Source organism: Tachysurus fulvidraco, chromosome 5 (genome assembly GCF_022655615.1).
Source record: "Tachysurus fulvidraco isolate hzauxx_2018 chromosome 5, HZAU_PFXX_2.0, whole genome shotgun sequence".
Taxonomy (NCBI): domain Eukaryota; kingdom Metazoa; phylum Chordata; class Actinopteri; order Siluriformes; family Bagridae; genus Tachysurus; species Tachysurus fulvidraco.
In genome coordinates, this window is record NC_062522.1 from 21155644 (window position 1) to 21173954 (window position 18311).

At 36.5% G+C, this 18311-nt stretch overlaps 3 protein-coding genes across 4 annotated transcripts; 2 read left to right on the top strand and 1 right to left on the bottom strand.

Annotated features, from left to right (window-relative positions):
* The first annotated feature begins 733 nt into the window (after positions 1 to 733).
* LOC113642896 (deoxynucleotidyltransferase terminal-interacting protein 1) lies at positions 734 to 12285 on the top strand. 2 transcript variants are annotated; one of them, XM_027146670.2, is made up of 14 exons: positions 734 to 868; positions 996 to 1148; positions 3456 to 3526; positions 3675 to 3771; positions 3856 to 3954; positions 4053 to 4118; positions 5046 to 5102; positions 6673 to 6734; positions 6835 to 6880; positions 6985 to 7043; positions 7879 to 7939; positions 8042 to 8113; positions 8208 to 8263; positions 11107 to 12285. In XM_027146670.2, the coding sequence occupies exons 2-14, from the start codon at positions 1071 to 1073 to the stop codon at positions 11213 to 11215; spliced, it is 933 nt and encodes a 310-aa protein (XP_027002471.1). In that variant the 5' UTR covers positions 734 to 868; positions 996 to 1070; the 3' UTR covers positions 11216 to 12285. The 2 variants fall into 2 exon arrangements, with proteins under 2 accessions (XP_027002471.1, XP_027002469.1); XM_027146668.2 differs by having other exon boundaries at positions 755 to 1148.
* Positions 12286 to 12454: 169 nt separating this feature from the next.
* On the top strand, positions 12455 to 15636 carry ube2c (ubiquitin-conjugating enzyme E2C). Its single transcript, XM_027146671.2, has 7 exons — positions 12455 to 12577; positions 13367 to 13477; positions 14623 to 14650; positions 14759 to 14845; positions 14973 to 15177; positions 15283 to 15342; positions 15435 to 15636. The coding sequence occupies exons 2-7, from the start codon at positions 13377 to 13379 to the stop codon at positions 15470 to 15472; spliced, it is 519 nt and encodes a 172-aa protein (XP_027002472.2). The 5' UTR covers positions 12455 to 12577; positions 13367 to 13376; the 3' UTR covers positions 15473 to 15636.
* Positions 15637 to 15778: 142 nt separating this feature from the next.
* On the bottom strand, positions 15779 to 18088 carry zgc:109913 (regulator of G-protein signaling 9-binding protein). The gene is made up of 2 exons (XM_027147435.2): positions 17867 to 18088; positions 15779 to 16879 (listed from the first exon to the last, which is right to left on the bottom strand). The coding sequence occupies exons 1-2, from the start codon at positions 18066 to 18068 to the stop codon at positions 16359 to 16361; spliced, it is 723 nt and encodes a 240-aa protein (XP_027003236.2). The 5' UTR covers positions 18069 to 18088; the 3' UTR covers positions 15779 to 16358.
* Positions 18089 to 18311: the final 223 nt, after the last annotated feature.

The following is an 18311-nucleotide window of genomic DNA, read 5'->3' on the forward strand; positions in this document are numbered from 1 at the left end:
GAAAAGTGTGTGTGATATCCAAATATCTATATTTTGAAAGGACTTTTAAAAAAGGACTACACCAATTTTTTACTTTCAAAAATGGGAAGTGTTAAACATTTATTTTCATAAATGAACAAAATGCAGTGAATGAACAAAAGAGAAATCTAAATCAGATCAATATTTGGTGTGACCACCCCTTGCCTTCAAAAACAGCAGCAATTCTTCTAGGTACACTTGCACACAGTTTTTGAAGGAACTCGGCTGGTAGGTTGTTCCAAACATCTTGGAGAACTAACCACAGATCATACGTGTATGTAGGCTTTCTCACATCATTCTATCGCTTCATGTAATCCCAAACACACTCTATAATGTTGAGACCAGGGCTCTGTGGGGGCCGTGCCATCACTTCTTGTTGGTTTGAAGGCAAAAGGTAGTAACACCAAATTTTTATATATATATATATATATATATATATATATATATATATATATATATATATATATATATATAAAAGTGTTTGTGTGTGTGTATTATGTATTATATAATATATATTAATAATTATAAATGATAATGACTGTTAGCCTTCCCTATTTTATGGTTGCGTTCAGTTTCGCTTACTATATAAAGCTACATAAATCTTCCAGTCCTTGGCTTCTCCAATCTAAAGCTGCACTGAAATGTCTCTACTGTAATGGCGGAATAACTGGCACAAACAACCTCATCGTTCAGGCATCGGCCGGACATGGGTGCGCATGCGCAGACTTACGTTGAAGGTCTCTACAATTTAACCGGAAGTTGGTTGCTGAAATCATTTTACCACAGACTAGTAATTTTTGGGTTCGCTCGAGGAAACGCGTGAAAGCAGTTTCGTTTGCGTAAAATAAATGTAATAAATATTTCCGTGTATTTTAAGCATGTGGCTAATTGGTTGTAATTGCATAAGAGAATAGCGTCAGACGATTTGTTCAGTAGATTAAATTAGTCTGGTTCACTGTTACTGTATTATACTGTAGCTACAGGACGAACAGAAAGAGCCTGAACTGTCGGGTACCTGGTTAAGTGAATATACAGCAGTATACAGTGTAGTAATGGGAGCACACAGGAGTGAGGGACGGAGAGAGTGGCTTCAACAGGACGCTGGTGGGCAGCAGCAGGTTCAGTCCATGGTGAGTCACACGGGGGAGGACGAGCGTTCTGTCTGTCTGTCTCACTGTCTGTCTAACTGTCTCACTGTATGACTGTCTCTCTCTCTCTCTCTCTCTCTCTCTCTCTCTCTCTCTCTCTCTCTCTCTCGTCTATCACTGTTACTTAGCATTTACTAATCACTATTTGACATGTTCTCTGGTATTTCGTTGGTTTTGTGCAGTCCAAAACTTCCTACAGTTCAGTGTGCTAGTTTTAGCTCAGTATGTAACTAGTTCAGCATAACGTGCCCTATTCAGTGTTGGTGTATCTGTCACTTCCTGAACAGAGCATCAAACTGGTAATTTCTGCCTTCATGCAGTTCATTAATTCTAAAAGAAAATTCATATTTATATAAAACAGTTCTTTTAAAAGTTGGGGAAGCATATCCAGGGAGTTATGTGATTTTATAATGATGTTTATCAAACTGCTTATTTTTTTTTTAATATAAATTAGCTACTTTGACTGCTCTGTTAAATTAAAACCAAACCTCAATAACTAAAAACAAGAATATTTCTATAAATAATTTCCCCTTTGACTGAATGTCTCCTCTCAGTGGAAAGCTCTAGTAACAAGGCAAACATATTAATGGATGTGTTTTAAGTAATATTCATTAAAATGATCTTTAGTAATGTTACAAAAGCTTTGAGAACTAAATTTATTTGAGAACTAAATACACCGAGCAGTAGAGATTCTGATGACAGTTAGCATCTTGGCATCACAATTAGTTAGTGTGTAGTCTTATGTAGGCTTTCTTTGGCCACCACGTATTCTATTTATCAGCTTATATACAGTACTGTGCAAAAGTTTTTAGAAAGTAAATGAACAAATCAAATGACTATTTGGTGTGAACACTCTTAGCCTGCAAAACAGCGTTAATTCTTCTATGTACACATCTTGGAGAACTGAATACAGATCTTTTGTGGATGTATTCTGCCTCAAATTATTTACACACCATACTGCACCTGGACACTTTAAGGACAATCTTCAAATACCATGCACATCTATGTATATGCATATTATATTTATATAAATATATTTTCATATAGTTTTCTTATATAGTTTATACTTATTATTTTATTCTTATTTTATTTCTTGCTTTTTTATACTTTTTATATATCTTTTTTTATTCTTATTCTGGACAGTTTCATAACGCATTTCACTGCATATTGTACCCTGTATGTATGTGTATGTGACAAATAAAATTTGATTTGATTTGAAATCATTCTGTCTCTTCATGTAATCCCAGTCAGACTTGATGAGATCAGGGCTCTGTGTGGGCCTTTTCTATGCTGAAGATGGTTCTTAATAATAATAATGACATTGTCTGTATGTTTGGGGTCGTTGACCTGCTGCAGGATTAATTTGGGGCCAACAAGATGCCTCCCTGATGTATGATTCCATTTGTAGAAATGCAACCCCAAACTTCCAACGAACCTCCACCATGCTTTACTGTTAAATTCACTCATTATTGTGTCTCTCCCCAGCCCATATTTGCCTCCTGCAGCAGCCAAATATTTCATCTTCGGACTCATCAGTACAGATCACCTACTGCCATTTTTCTGTACCCCAGTACCTATGTTTTCATACATAATTGAGTTCGCTTTGCCTTGTTTCCATGTTCAAGGTATGGCCTTTTAGGCCTCAGTTCTTTCATGAACACCACTTCTAACCAGACTTCTCCGGACAGTAGATGGATGTACCTTGGTCCTACTGGTTTCCACCAGTTCTTCGCTTATGGCACTGCTGGACTTCTTCCAATGTTGTAGGGAATTGACCATGACTTGTCTCTCGTCTGCTACATTGAGTTTTCTTGGCCGACCACTTTGTCTACGGTCCTCAACATTGCCTGGTATAGCTTGAGCAGCACATCTTGAAACCCCAGTCTGCTTTGAAATCTGCTTTGACCCGGCTGATGCAGTAGAACTACCTTGTGTCTTCTTGCCGTGCTCAGTCTTGCCGCGGTGTTTGATCTTGATCTGAAACCGTCCTCCACAAACTCAGTTTAGAAGTAGAATTTGTCAGCTGTTTCTGTTTCAGTTAATGACTGTGCACCTGCTTGGTATAATTTGTTAATCATGCACTTAAGTCTGATCCTACAAAATCCCTGACTGTGTGCAAGATGCTGGTTTGAGGCCAAAGGGTAATCACACCAAATATTGTTTACCCACTTTGCATTTTGTAAATTAAAAAAAAAAACAGCATCATAATTTAAATTCCTTTTTGCACAGTACTGTGTGTGTGTGTGTGTGTGTTTATTTAATTTTCTTATTTTCCTTGATGTACACTAGAACCCCTGGAACATCATGATCAAGCACAGACAGGTTCAGCGCAGGGGTAGACGCTCACAGATGGCTGTGAGGTAACTGTACATACTTATTTTACTTCAGTGATTGCTATGTCTTCCACGTTAAGGCGTCTTGATGTCTAGCTGTAAATTGTACTTTGTAAATTGTCTGGTATGTAAGTGCTTAGTCACAGACCCTAATCCGTCTCTGTGGGGCTGCTAGTTATACAGATCCTGTCATTTCTATGGATCTCTTGCGGACTGTGTTGCAGCCCAGCTTCAACGATGACATTTTGGCAGTCTTTAAAAAATATATGAAGGTAAGTGAGCACTATGAGTCTGAATCACGATGAGGAATAAGAATAGTGAACGGTATTGATGTTGGATGTGATTCTTTTGCACAGTTTTTTGAGAAGGCAGCAAGCAACGTGAAGGAGAATGTAGGGGAGGACGTTCAAACGGATCAGCTCATCAAAGAGGCGTGTCGAAACTGCTTGGAGCATGTGAGTAAAGTACACGACTTAAACAAACTATGTTTGAAGCGGAAGAAGAAAGAGTATTACTTAAGCATTGGAAAAATCTTTTTTTCCCCCCTGTATAGGCCAAACTGCTCTTCCCAGATGCAGAGAAAACTGCACAAAGACCTCTCTTCGATCCCTCTATAAAGGTAAGGATCAGTTAGTTGAGTCTGAAGATGTGTGGTGGTGGTCTGGGAAAGTTCTGCCATTTCTACATACACTATAGACAACCACACACAGTAAAACATGCAGTGAAATGTATTTTTTTTTTTTTTTTAATTAATTGAAAACAGTGAAACTGTTTCCAAAATGGACAATAGATATTACAATAGAAATAGCATTTAATGATACAGGAAGGAAATGGAAAAAGTATACAGAAACTATAACCATTGTAAATATACAATTCCTTAAAATTTGGCAGAAATGGTGTTTTTTTTTTTTTTCCGGCAAGAAAAAGAAAGTCACTCACAGCATTTTAATCATGAGCCTCATCGAAAATCCTGATAACGTTAGTGAGGAGATTTTATTCATTTCTTTTTATTTGTTTATAAGGTCACCTGCACGGTGCGTGTAAGAGTAAAGACTGTTTTGATGTTAATGTAAACATTTTGATCATCCGTATATGATCTGATGAGGCTCATGTACAGTGTGATACGGCTTTTAACTCTCCAGTAACCTGTTGAGATTATGAGAAAAAAGAGAGTTGGCTAGTAAGGATTTAGACTTCTGCAGTTATTATACCTGATCCTAACAGAACAGGATTTTTGCAGTCATACTTAGTTAGAAAATAACCAACATGAAATCATTTCCATGTTGTTTTTGAACTAACATTTGCTCAGTAATTTGGGATGTTTTTCCACAATGAAGCTACAGTGACATCAGACAAATAATTTTTTTTTTAATTTTTTTTTACACACAATATATTTTATACACAATATGTCTTTGTGTTTAAACCAACTGTGTGATTATCTTTCAATATAATAACATGAATTTAAATGGCTATAATTACTAAGCTTGGGATTTAAACCTCCGAATTCATTGCTCCAGTATCACTAATAAAAGTCTTCATTCTGCAGCGCTCACGGCAGATGGATGATGATTCCAGTCAAAGAGGAAGCCCAGTCCCTAAAAAGGTAAATTAATACAGTTGACTACAAATAACTTTTGTATAAAAAAAACTATATATATATATTTTGTGAACCCTTTAGAACTTCCTATATTTCTGCATATATATGCCAAAAGCTCTAAAAGAAAACAAAGTGAACACAATCAAGTGAGCCAACAATATTATACTTCTTCAGATGAAGCATCACATCTGTGACTTGCAAAAGTATGTGAAACTTTGGTTTCAGTTTCAGTTGTGAGCCCTTGTGCAGCAATAACTGCACGTAAAGTTTCCGGTAACTTTTGATCAGTCCTGCACAACAGCTTAGAAGTTGCATTTTATTCCATTCCTCAGTACAGAAGAGTGTCAACAGTCGGATTTTAGTGGGTGTCCTCACATGAACTGCTTGCTTCAGGTCTTTCCACAATTTTTCTTCTGGATTAAAGTCAGGACATTGACTTGGCCATTCTAAAACTTTATAATATACTATATAAAACATCATTTTGTTCTCTTTTTCAATCATTTATGGTACACAGACTTTGGTGCTTGAGATTTTTTCTTGAGATTCAGTTCATGGACTAATCACTGGAATAATTCTGAATACACTGGTCCATCAACGATTACAAACCGTCCTAGCCCAGATGCAGCAATACAGGCACGAAGCACAATACTATCACCACCATGTTTCACAGACAGTATAAAGCTCTTATGCTGTAATTCAGTTTTTATTTAAACAACAACTTTATTTTGGTCTCATTCCTCCACAAATTATTTTTCCAATAGTCCTCTGGTTTGTCCACATGATCTTTAGCAAACTGCTTTGGCATCAATGTTCTTTTTGGAGATTAATAGTTTTCTCCTTGTGACTCACACCGAGGTTGTTCACTGTTCACCTGATGGCAGACTCATGAACATTAACATTAGCCAAAGTAAAAGAGGTCTTTAGTTGCTGAGAAGTTACACTGTATTCCTTTCTGACCAAACAGACTATTACATGTCTTGTTTTTGGAGTGATCTTTGTTGGTTGACCACTTCTGGGAATGTGCCAATAGTTTTAAATTTCCAGCCTCATGAGCAACAATAACTCTTTCTGAAGTCCTCAGAAATCTCCCTTGTTTTTGCAATGATCCCCTTCCACAAACACACGTCATGAACATCAGACTTTGATATATCTCTGTTCTTTAAATAAAATAGGACTCTCACTGAGACCCGAATGTCATCTCATTGACTGAAATCAGATGGACTCGAATTTGACCTTGAAATTAAACCTAGAGGTATGCCATTAACAGATATATAATATTGGAACATTAAATAAACATCCTAAATAAAAAAAATTACAGAGTATAATATTTGTGTCTACTTTGTTTGATTGGGTTCACATTGTCTGCTTTTGGGACTTCTGTCAAAGTCTGATGATGTTTTGGGTCATATTTATGCAGAAATATATGAATTTCTAAAGGGTTCACAAACTTACAAGTGACGCCATATATATATTCTTTACATTTTATCACACAAAAATTGCTGATTTGGTTGCAATGAGACGAGAGCAGATAGTTGAGCGATTTTTATGGAATATTTATGATACCCTTGTTTAACAGAGGAAGGGACGTCCCCCTCTGCCCACTTTACCTTATGACCGATCCATACCATACAGTGCTCCGTAAGTATTATTATATATAATGTTAAAGATGTTTTTTTTAAAAATTATGCTTTTTGTTTGTTTGTTTTTTTCATTCTCAGAATTGTTTTTTTTTCTGTAGGATTAAGCCTAAAGTAACTGAGCCAATAAAACGAGAAGGACCAAAGGTAAAAAAAATAAAAATAAATGGTTTTACCCGTTTAATTTTGAAGCTGTAAGCTGTGGATTTAAACAATTGACACTTTTTTAAAATTACACTTTACTTTTGCAGTGGGATCCTGTCCGGCTGACTGAAAAAAGCACATTTGTTTTAGGGTCCAGGGCAAACAAGTAAGTGTTTATTTCCGTAATTTTTTTCCCCTGTATTTGTCATCATTGATATTTGTGATCTAAAGCAACAGATTGTTAGAAAGTAGAACAAAACTGAGTTCAGATAAACAGACGGAAAGACGACGAAGGTTTGGCTCAAATTTCATGACTGTAATATACGTGGACTATCAGCTTTTAGAAATCATAAAGCTTTTATCCAACAAGTAGTGAAATTTCAATTACTTTTTAACTTTAATCATCTTGCAAAGTCTGTGTCGGATAAGAAGCAAGTTTAATCAGCTTGGTGGTGAAAAACGTCCTGTTCAGTCGGCCAAAAAAGCTTATCAGTGTGATTTCTTCATGCCACAAACGTCAGGGTTTGATGGAGTTATTAGACAGTTATACACAGCAGACACAGAAGTTTAAGCAAATCAGTTTTTAATCAGATACCAGCTGTCAAAATGTTCCCCCTGTTACAGTCAGAATGCAGTTTTAATTAAATAAATCATTAAATCCCTTTTCAGATTTGAGGTTAACCAAAATGTCAAATCGTTTTAAAACATTACTTCTGGTTAATATGTATACAAACATATTTCACACGTGTTTTTTTTTTGTTTGTTTGTTTGTTTGTTTTTTGTTTTTTAAATTATTTTTATTTATTTTTTTTAAACTGTATAAATAGGCAACAGTTTCATCATGTAAAGAGTTTTCACGTTCCCCAACACACATTACTGCTTTACTGTAGATGTAGAGGGATTTCAGGAAGTGTATACAGTATAGGTTAGGGCTCATATGCATCATTTATTGTGTTGTCTGTTTGCATGTTAAATAAAGATGATACTATTTTTTATTTCAGAGCTTTGGGGATGGGAGGCACTAGGGGGAGGATCTACATTAAACACGCAGACCTCTTCAAGGTATTGTGAATATCTGTGTGCACACTGGAATATATTACTTATGCATTGTTCGTTTTTAAAAGAAAAAAGCTCAAGTGTGTGTGTGTGTGTCGTGTTTTTCAGTACGCTGCTGATGCTCAGGATAAGCAGTGGCTTGCAGAGAGGCAGCACATGAGAGCCACAGGTGGAAAGATGGTAAGAGTCTGCATATACAGACTGTATGTAAAGATAAAATCTTGAAAACAATTGTTCTAAAAAAAATAAAAATGAATGCATTAAATGCTTTTAGGCATATCTACTCATCGAAGAGGACATCCAAGACCTTGCTCTAAGTGACGAATATAAGTAAGTTAATACTAAAATCCATTGCAAGGTCTGTTTTTTTTTTTTGTTTTTTTAAAGGAGATAATAGTTGCCTATCAACAGTCCAACAACAGCCATAATACAGGTGAATTCACTGTGCACTTAATGCCAATTATTGGTACCCATCGTGAAAATGATCAAAAATAAACAGCTAAAAAGACATCTGCAGCTCAGTCCTGTTCCTGGGATAGTCTATGGATCCACTAACCAGGATAAAGTGCTTTTATCAAGATGATTACTGAAATACTGTGGAGTAATTCCAAACCTAAAAATAAACTGGTTTATTTAGTGTTTAATTCTGCCTTCTGCACCTCGGAATGATCATAAATACATGAATACATTCCGCTACGACGTTACATGTATAACACCTCAAGTTGTAAGGAGGAGTCTTTGGCATGGTAGAGTACAGTACAATTTCTCTACTGACTGACATCTATTTTTTTTTTTCATTGCAGCTTATTATGTTCACTTATATCAGCAATCATTCTATGTATGTTGTACTCCCTCGCAGCCCCCCACCCCCACGTGAAAATTGCTTATTTGGACCAAAACTCCATTATCAACATATATTGTCAAAAAAAAAAAAACGTGTATAAATGAACCTAGTGTTGTTCATGTTTCATGTTCTCTCTGACAACGAAGCACACGAACACGACGTACTTGTAATTAGCATTTTATTTCCAGAAATGGGAAGTGAAGGCCGCATTAATCCTGACACAGAGATAATCATTTCAAATCCTTGTTTTTGTTTATTTCTTTGTTGATATGGATTTATGTTTAGTTCATCATCTTGAACACTCTCAACTCCTCCTCCCCTCCATTAAATAGCCCCATAGCCTGCACGCTGCACTGTTTGTTTTGAACAATGTACAGTGTGGTAGAATGTCTAAGAAATTCAACAATGAAGTGTAGTAAAATGAAAATGTTTATTTGGTACATGTACAAGTAATTTGTTCACTAAATTCAGTCTACACTGATGTAAAACTCCCCCCCTTCGGGTATTGCAACGAGCAATAATTGTTACGATTTTCATTTTTCTATCATTAGGCTGCTTCTGCAGCTGCTTTCCGGTGTGTATATATAGGCAAATCCTCACGCAGGAACTTTAAAATGTAATTATATTGTATGAGAATGTGTTTTTGTGTGAGCACGGTGGCTTGGAGGTTAGCGCGTTAGCCTCACACCTACCGGATGTTTTGCATGGAGTTTACACAATGTCCCTGTGCTTCAGGGGATTCCTCCTGGTACTCTGGTTTCCTCTCCCAGTCCAAAGACATATGTTGTAGGCTGATTTGTCTAGTATAAAGACTATTTAGAGATGCCGAAGAGAACCCAGTTAAACAAGTGAGATATAAATAGCATATTTGGTCATTTATTTTTGCAGAATCCAGTGACCTAATATTACATATCTGTGGCTAGAAAGAGTATGTGAGTCTTTGCTTACAATATCTACAACTGATCCTTTCTAAGCCCATTCATCAGTACTGAACAGCTTCAACTCGGTTCTTTTTCCACATATGAACTGCTTGCTTCAGGTTTGTCCACAACATTTCTATCGGATTACGGTCAGGATTTTAACTTGGCCCTTCTAAAACATTACATTGAATCTTTCTTAACTATTCAATGGTACAACGACTTGTGTGCTTAGGGTTGTAGTCTTGCTGTATGACCCACTTTCAGTTTCTTGAGATTCAGTTCACAGATGTCCTGACCAGTTAATAACCCGTCTTTTTTAAATTTCGCTACTTTTATTTAGAATTCATTGTTCCATCAATGATGACATTCCCTCCTGTCCCACATACAGCAGAAAAAGCCCAAACCAGGATACTACTAACACCATGTTTTTCAGATAGAATCAGGTTCTTATGCTGGAATGCAGTGTTTTTTTTCTTTCTCCAAACATAATGCTTTTCTCAAAACTGTGTGTGTAAAGGACTATTGTGTCAGCATTTATTTTTGTAATAATATTAGTTCTAATAATAATATGACCTCATCTGTGATGAACCTTGAATCAGGTTGCAATTAAATGAACATTGGAAGACGGAGACTGAGTTTTCTCACATCCTACACACCCGGATGTTTGTGTCAGTCATATGCTTCAACATTAGTGCTTTGAATATAGATAACATTAATTAAAAAGTTTATATTATTTTTGATTTGTTTAAATGTTGATTTATTTGGTGGCTTCTAATGTATCTAAAAATAATTAAGGAATTACATCTCATCCCTTAGATTTTAAAAATGTTGCATGATATTGAGGATGTTGTGGTTAATCTAAAGTGACCTGATGCCTGCTGAATAATTTGTCTTTATAATTGATTAGCCTGTAGGATCATGGTCTTGTGCTGTCACAGTTAAAGAAGGGTTTTAATAGTATATGTATACTATGTAACTAAATATAGTGAGAATCAGTGTTTTGGTTTTTTTTTTAAAAAGGTTTTCTAATCTACAGCATCTACCTGCAAAATAAAAGGTCTATCTGAGTAGAATGATACGATCCCACCAGAGTTGGTTAAACAAAAAAACTAATTAATTTTGATTGTAGTTTTCTCTGGGACAAGGAAGTTTACTGGATGGCAGCAAAATCACAGAGTAACACCTGCAACACCTTTTCTTCCTTCTTGGTTTTGGATCTGTAACAGAAGCCTTGCTATTTTTGTTTTGCCATTTTGACATGAGAGAAAGTGATTTTAACTCATTTGAGATGAATCTAAACTAATACTAAAAATGTAAGATTTTAATTAATATGATTTTACTATTATTTTTCTTTTTTTTTCCATAGTTACCTGTCCTAATGTATATTTGTTTCTCTTTTAAATCCCTAGAGACTGTCCTGAATTAAAGCTGGATGAATTGAAGCCCTTTATGGTGCCTGTGTGGATGTTGGAGAAGATGCAGAAGACGATGGAATCTCAGAGATCTGAGAGGGAATAAAGAAACAGAGCTTGGCATCATAAATATTTTAAGGGTACAAATACTGATCTAGAATGAACTCACTGACTATACACAAATAACGTGCTTTAAAGAAATATATATTCCTTGATAAATGGCTAGGATTCTAATCTGTACTTGCAGTCTTAGTCTGATTCATGCAATTCATATGGCATAGTTTCAAATTGCCCCTTTTACAAGCAGACTAAGGCAGCGGTGTCCAATCTTATCCACAATTGCCTGTGTGGGTGCAGGTTTTTATTCCTGATTCCACCTGTTTAATCAGTTGTTCTTGGATTTTAGTAGACTATGGTGTGGCTTCTGCTTGGGTGGAATGAAAACCTGCACCATATCGACCCTTTCCGTATAAGATTAGACACCACTGGACTAAGGATTTTGGCTGTGATGCACACGTTTAATAACGCAAAGAAGATCAGTCTCATTTCTATCATTGAAACTTTTTTATTACAGAATAGGTTCTCACCTTACTATCAAGCTTAGCAGTTTTCGCTTTATGCCCCCACATGCTAGAAGGGTTTGGGTTTAACAACTCCGTATTATTAGAGATAATATCTGACAAGTTATTATTTTTTTTTGTTTATTAATCACAAAAGTTGCTTTAAATACCTATAAGTATGTGTATATATGTATTTTCTTACATGGGGTTTGTATGAGAAGATTTGTGCACATGTATGATTTTTTTTTTTTTTTTAACCCCTTTACCTTTTGAGTTAACTGGAAATATTTTGTGATGGTATGTGAAAGGCTTTATGGAATACCAGATGCTTTGTTGTATGTATATATATATATATAAAAAAAAGGTGAATTTACTTTGAATCTTCATAGGAGTAAAGAAACGTTTCTTTTACAGAAGTAGCTTTATTGTAGTTTAGTAATAAGGAAGTGCCACATCAAGAGACCAGTATTTGACAGGCCTAGATTAAGTTACATGTCTTACAATGAAAACGGGAGAAAATGTAAAAAAAAAAATAATAATAATAAAAGAAAAATGGGGGGGGGTAAAGCTTTTGTCGTGCGAAATAAAGTCGATATATTCTGTCGAAAGTGTTAAATGTGTCACTTCGTCAATTGTAAGCAGTGAGTTTCGTCTGTTCTGCAGCATGGCCATCAACGGTTATAGACACAAACGTGTGGGCGCGTTGTCCAATCAGCTTGTAGGATTTGTAAATTGCGTCAATTCGACTTTCTAAGACACGCCCAGTTTGTTTTCTAAGCTCGGATGTGATTGGCGAATGGGGTGGTTGGGGCGGGGAAACGGTTTTGAGTTTAAACGGGGGGGCGGGATATGATTTTTAAAATCTGTCTGAACTCCAACAGTGTTAGCTAAAGGACTGCATAGACCTGGTAATGTATACTTAACAATTAACTTTACTGTAGCGTTACATTTTAGTCAAACACACCATTGGCACACACAAATATATACGTGTAATTGGGGAGATTTTATTAGAATGAGATGCTATTTGATTTTAACCCAGTAGTTGGCTTGTACTAGTCATTAATGTTAGCCAAGTTAGCAAACAAACCAGGTCTGTTATTAACCGGATGCTGTTTAGGTTCGCGGGTTAATGTATTTTTATAACTAATATTATATATCAATAGCGGTTCACGTTAGTATTTGAAGCTAACTTTCAGATTGTGAGGTTGTGCTTTAGCTGCTCAGCTAATTGCTAGCTAACGTTAGGTGTAACTGCGGTATTAGTGACGCTGCTAGCAAGACGGAATGATTAAAAAAAAAATCCCGATTCATTAAACTGATTTAGGCATGAATCTCTGTTCAACACGGAAAGAAATCGACGGAGCAGTAAATTTATAAAAAAGCCATAAAACCAAATGCTGCTCGGGTACATAAGTTAACATCATAAATCTGTAAAAGTAGCGCGAGATCCGTTACCAAGGTAACCTTAGCCTTAGTTCTATTAGCACTGTAAAGAGTTTGTAGGAGGCAATGGAAAGAAAAACATCTGCAAAATCCTCGTGTTTGTAAGATCTGTTTCTGACGTTAAATTGTTTCCCCACCTAATTACAACTAGCTGCTTCTTATTTAAACGTTGTAGTAGCAGAGCTGTGATTGGTCGACTTATTGAGATTGAATGAAAAATTTAAGAGTCAGCCTGTCACTTGGTTGTGTTTTAGACTGTAAGCGATGGCCTCACAGAATCTGGATCCTGCTGCAGCTTCTTCTACAGCCGCGTTAAAAGGAAACGAAACGTCTGGAAATGTGTCGAAGGGATCTGTTACTAAAAGGTATGGATGTGATAACTGTCACTGATCAACCCTTTGTTACTTACACACACACACACACACACGCACACCAAAATACCACATGATCACAACCGGGACAGTGTCCTAATCATAGCTCCAGGTTTCCTCTGGGTTCACTGGTTTCCTCCAATCTCCCTAAAACATTTCACAAGGAGCACTGACTGTACAAAATTTCCCCTGAGGTGAGTGTGTGTGTGTTATTTATAATGAACTCTCTAGCCATCTACCAGTTACTCAGGGTCCTGGGTCTCCAATTTGATCCTGACCAGGATAAAGAAGGTATTAAAGATGAATGAATGTTGTAATGTAATTCTTGAAACATTCTTGAGATTTTTAAAGAGGTAACACAAGTGGGTGGCACGGCCGTTTCACAATGTGCGGGGGAGAGGGATTAGTGTCAGAGTACTACAGTTAATGCACCTGCAACAAATGGATATTACGCACCATGTTACTAGATTCAAATATCTGAGGATGCTAACAAAGACACTTTCTGATCCTGCATATTGGTCAACACAGCACAATCCCAATACAGCCATCACACGGTATTTGTTTGTCTTGCAAATGTGATGGCTTGATGAATAAATATTTTGGCTACTGAGATGCAATAATTCAGCAATTCTGCATTGTAAATTAGATTGTTTTTTTTGTTTTTTTTATTATTATTATTATTATTATTATTATTCAGTTCTTGATTTGCTTTTCTGCAAACATTGTGCATTCTTGACAAACCACAATGTCATGCCTACCCAGAGGAGAATGTCAGTACAGTGTCTTTTTCTACAATGTCTCACACTTGAGTTATTTAGATGGATTTTGGTCACTATTTCATAAGACAGGGTACAATATGTTTGTACTTAAGCAGAAGTTATGATTCTTTAAATAATCACCTGAACCACAAGCCCAAAAGTTGTTTTTTTTGTGTGTATGTATGTATGTGTGTGTGTGTGTGTGTATATATGTGTATAGTTTGTACTTAATTGTAACTGGAATAATATTATTTTAAGCATTAACACCATGTAAATAAAATATTTTGACTTTTTCTAAATGGGTCCATTTTAATCTTTTGATGTTTGGTTTTGCATATGAGCAAATCCCTGAATGCTGTTTTTGCCTTCCACTCTTCTCAGGCTTCAGCAAGAGCTGATGACGCTCATGGTGAGTCCTTAGAATATACAGTTACACTTCACATTTGTATTCACTTCATTTGTATAAATAAATGATTAATTTGCCTCCAAATGTTGCATGTTGTATGTTGTATTGCAGATGTCAGGAGACAAAGGAATATCAGCATTCCCCGAGTCTGACAATCTCTTCAAATGGATCGGCACAATAGATGGCGCTCAAGGAACAGTAAGTTTTATTTTTATAAGTATTTATAAGTATCTTTTATTTTTATAAGTATATGTATTATAAGTTATATTTACTGCATGTACAGATTAGTTGTTAAATATATTAATTGTTTTTTTCCCTCGGTGAGGTGTATGAAGGGTTAAGGTATAAGCTCTCACTGGAGTTTCCTAGTGGATACCCGTACAACGCTCCTCGGGTGAAGTTCATCACGCCTTGCTTTCATCCAAATATTGATGAGAACGGGTTTATCTGCTTAGACATTTTGAAAGAGAAGTGGTCTGCTCTCTATGATGTTCGATCCATCCTGCTATCCATTCAAAGTTTGCTTGGAGGTAAGGTTTCTAATACTTAAGTACTTCGAAATTTGTACTCGTTTTATTGTTAGCACTTATGACTTTTTCCTTGCTTCCTTTATTTTCTTCTTCCTTTTAATAAAGAGCCCAACAATGATAGCCCTATGAACTCTGCGGCTGCAGAATTATGGGAAAACCAGGAATGTAAGTTATGTGCAGACTGAAAGATTTTTGTCTTTAGTGTAGTGAAGTGATTGGTGTGTACTGTTTTCTAAGAGGATGTGTTCTTCTTCCAGCCTTCAAAGCCCATTTGCACGCAACCTACAAGAATTGACCAGTGAAACTGGCACGTCTGCCTCTTTTCTTTTATCTCACTGTGTGACCTTGTTTCTTTATTTTTGCCCAAACCTATGTAAATTTAAATGCTGAGTCTGTTGCTGTACAATATTTGTATGTTGAATAAAACCTGTCTCAATAAAATGCCATTGAATAGTTTAAGTATTCTTTTTTTGTATATGGCTTTGAGTTACTATAGTGTTAATACCTAAATAATTGTCCATTAGTGTAAAAACCTCCAAATGGAAGCATGGCAAGGGGGGTTGTGAATTTAATTTATTTTCTTTTGACTAGTCACTTGATTCGCATGGGATTAATGCAGACCTCAATAACTTTAAAAACAATATATAGTATATGTATAATTTTAACATGAACTGAATTTTATTACTTTTGGTGGAAAGGTCAGGAATAGAAATCTCTTATAAGCAAAATATTGTTTACTATTTTTAGAAATACACACTGGAGTTCCTGGCTATAAAATGTTTGAGAACCTGTGCTCTAAAGTGTTTTTTGAAGTCACTGACAGTCTAATCTCTATTTCTATTGACAAGTAGAAGTGGCTTAAAAATTTAGTATTAACTTTTTTTTTTCAACCATGATGTCTTTTTCTTTTTTCCTTTATTCTTTACCATAATGGTCCTCTTGTCCTTCAGTTGCAGATCCATTTGATGGTCAGATTTAGTTTAGTTTTTGCTTGCAGATAGAGGGCAGTATCGTCTGAAAATTCATCGATGCAACTGTTTATAGCATAAAATCTACAGTACAGCCTGGCAGTTCCCATGAGGCTCATGATAAATCTTAATTTTGTTGCATAAGCCAAGAAATGCCAAAGCAATTAAGGATTGAAGACTGATTTCTCACTAGCTACATGATCCAAAATGGCTCTAGTTGAGCAAACAGAATATGCATCTTAGTCTACAGTTGGAATGACTGCAGCAGCCTGATTTTCCAGCCTGCGATACCACTTCGACCTCCATCATCTCCTCCAAGATATCATCGTCATCTTCCTGCGTTCCTTCAGCCCAGGCTTTCTGCATCGGCTCGATTGACCACAGTGGTACATTTACCCTCTGCAGCATTTCCTGGAGCAGAGTCTCAATCTCTAACACATGGCCGTTTAGGTCAGGATTCTTGCTGCACTCCATCACTACCCAGGGGCTCTGCACCACGGCAGCACAGCCTGCCACTTCAGTGCCCCCTCCGGAGGCGCCTGTGTTCACCAAGGCCTGTCTGTCCTTCTGCAGAGCAATGGGAAAGAGCTCCTGGAGTGCACTGACCTTCTTGAGCTGCTGTTGGAAGTTCTCCAAACTGCTCAGAAGCAGAACCCAGAGGCGCTCAACCTGCACGCGGTCGTCCTGGACTTGCTCGTTCTCAACCAGCAGCTCTAGTAGCCGATGGTGCAGCCCTGTAATATGAGCATGATCAACAAAAGGCAAACAGAACTGTTCTCGTCTTTCTTTAATATTTAATTAGCTTTTGCCTTTTTATTCAGTAGCTCAGAAGAGGAAAGTTTACACACATGTTTAGCAGATGCAGTATGATACTACAGATGCTATACTAAGTCTTCTCATTATGACAGTCATTTTCATTTTCACAGTAAAAAAACTGATGCAAAATGTCTGAAGCATCACCCTACCTCAACACTTTCCTTGAGGTATATATTCCCTTCTGCAACCTGCAATCGGTTAACAAGATGCCTAGTAATGACTACTCAGCCAAGCACGAGGTCCCTTTCCAAAACCTTCGCTTCTTCTCACTGAAGGAATAACCTTAAGTTGTCCCCAGTCCCCTTACACTAACTCTTACACCTTGCTCCTGTAGCACTCAAGATTTAAAATATGCTCTACTTATGTTGTCCTCTTATATTGAGATTAAGCATAATAAGAAACATATGAGCTTAATGCAGGATGAACAAAAAATGCCAGGACATTATAATTCAATTGATATTCTATTTCAATTTGCTGTTTGTATTCTGCTATTATTTTTTTTAACTGTCAACAAATAATTGACCTGGTTCAATTTCCTCTTTTATGTACTTCGTAAAAATAGTCCTTCTAATATATATCTATATATTATATGCATATTTATATACATTTATATTATATGCAGTTTGGTGATACATCTAATCAAAGACAACTGATTTAATTCATGAATCAATTCCAGCACTGGAATTAATGTCCCATGAGTCAAGTTATTTCTATATCCTAACTTAAACTCCTTAAATTTTATTGTGATACAACACAGTTCCATCATCGATTTTTACAAAAATATAAACGGTGAAATTGGATTAATTTTGTTAGAGAATTGTGCACAGTGGGTGGATTGTGTTTATTAACTCAAAGCACCTTAATAAAGTTAACATGGTGCTGTCTGTATCTTTCCACTCTCCTACCTGTACATATTTTATGCGCCTGTCCCCTGGTTTCCTCCAGCTCATCTCTCAGAAGGCTGCTGTCTGTGTTGCTCCCTAAGCAGGTGGCCATTTGCTGAAAGCAGGCGGTGAGTTTGTTGAAGGCAGCCTGCGCCTGCTCACATTCGCTCACCAGCCTCTTCCTGGCCTGGATCTCTCCCACAGACCTCCGCCACCGATTCATGCTCCAATGCCCACAACTGGTTAAAGTTTTAGCACTGGGTTCTCGAGCACAGCATCAGCCTGATCGTCTTCCAAAAATAACTTTGAGTGAAGAATCTTTCCATAAAGTGCAGGTTTTGGAGACTAGTATCTCTTTGCACTGAAGTTTATTCCTGTCTTACATTAATATTAAATACCTATATTTTAAGATATTCTATTTGATAAATGATAAATTATCTTGTGGATCCGAATACTTTGGCATAGA

What these genes read in the sequence shown, in the direction of transcription:
- LOC113642896 (XM_027146670.2), top strand. Translation starts at nt 1,071, where the DNA reads ATGGGAGCACACAGGAGTGAGGGACGGAGAGAGTGGCTTCAACAGGAC. An exon ending in CGCTCACAGATGGCTGTGAG is followed by an intron (nt 3,527 to 3,674) that starts GTAACTGTACAT and finishes TGGGGCTGCTAG; the next exon opens with TTATACAGATCCTGTCATTT. An exon ending in GTCGAAACTGCTTGGAGCAT is followed by an intron (nt 3,955 to 4,052) that starts GTGAGTAAAGTA and finishes CCCCCTGTATAG; the next exon opens with GCCAAACTGCTCTTCCCAGA.
- zgc:109913 (XM_027147435.2), bottom strand. Translation starts at nt 18,068, where the DNA reads ATGAATCGGTGGCGGAGGTCTGTGGGAGAGATCCAGGCCAGGAAGAGG. An exon ending in GGCGCATAAAATATGTACAG is followed by an intron (nt 16,880 to 17,866) that starts GTAGGAGAGTGG and finishes CTCATATTACAG; the next exon opens with GGCTGCACCATCGGCTACTA.
- ube2c (XM_027146671.2), top strand. Translation starts at nt 13,377, where the DNA reads ATGGCCTCACAGAATCTGGATCCTGCTGCAGCTTCTTCTACAGCCGCG. An exon ending in AAGAGCTGATGACGCTCATG is followed by an intron (nt 14,651 to 14,758) that starts GTGAGTCCTTAG and finishes GTTGTATTGCAG; the next exon opens with ATGTCAGGAGACAAAGGAAT. An exon ending in ATTATGGGAAAACCAGGAAT is followed by an intron (nt 15,343 to 15,434) that starts GTAAGTTATGTG and finishes TTCTTCTTCCAG; the next exon opens with CCTTCAAAGCCCATTTGCAC.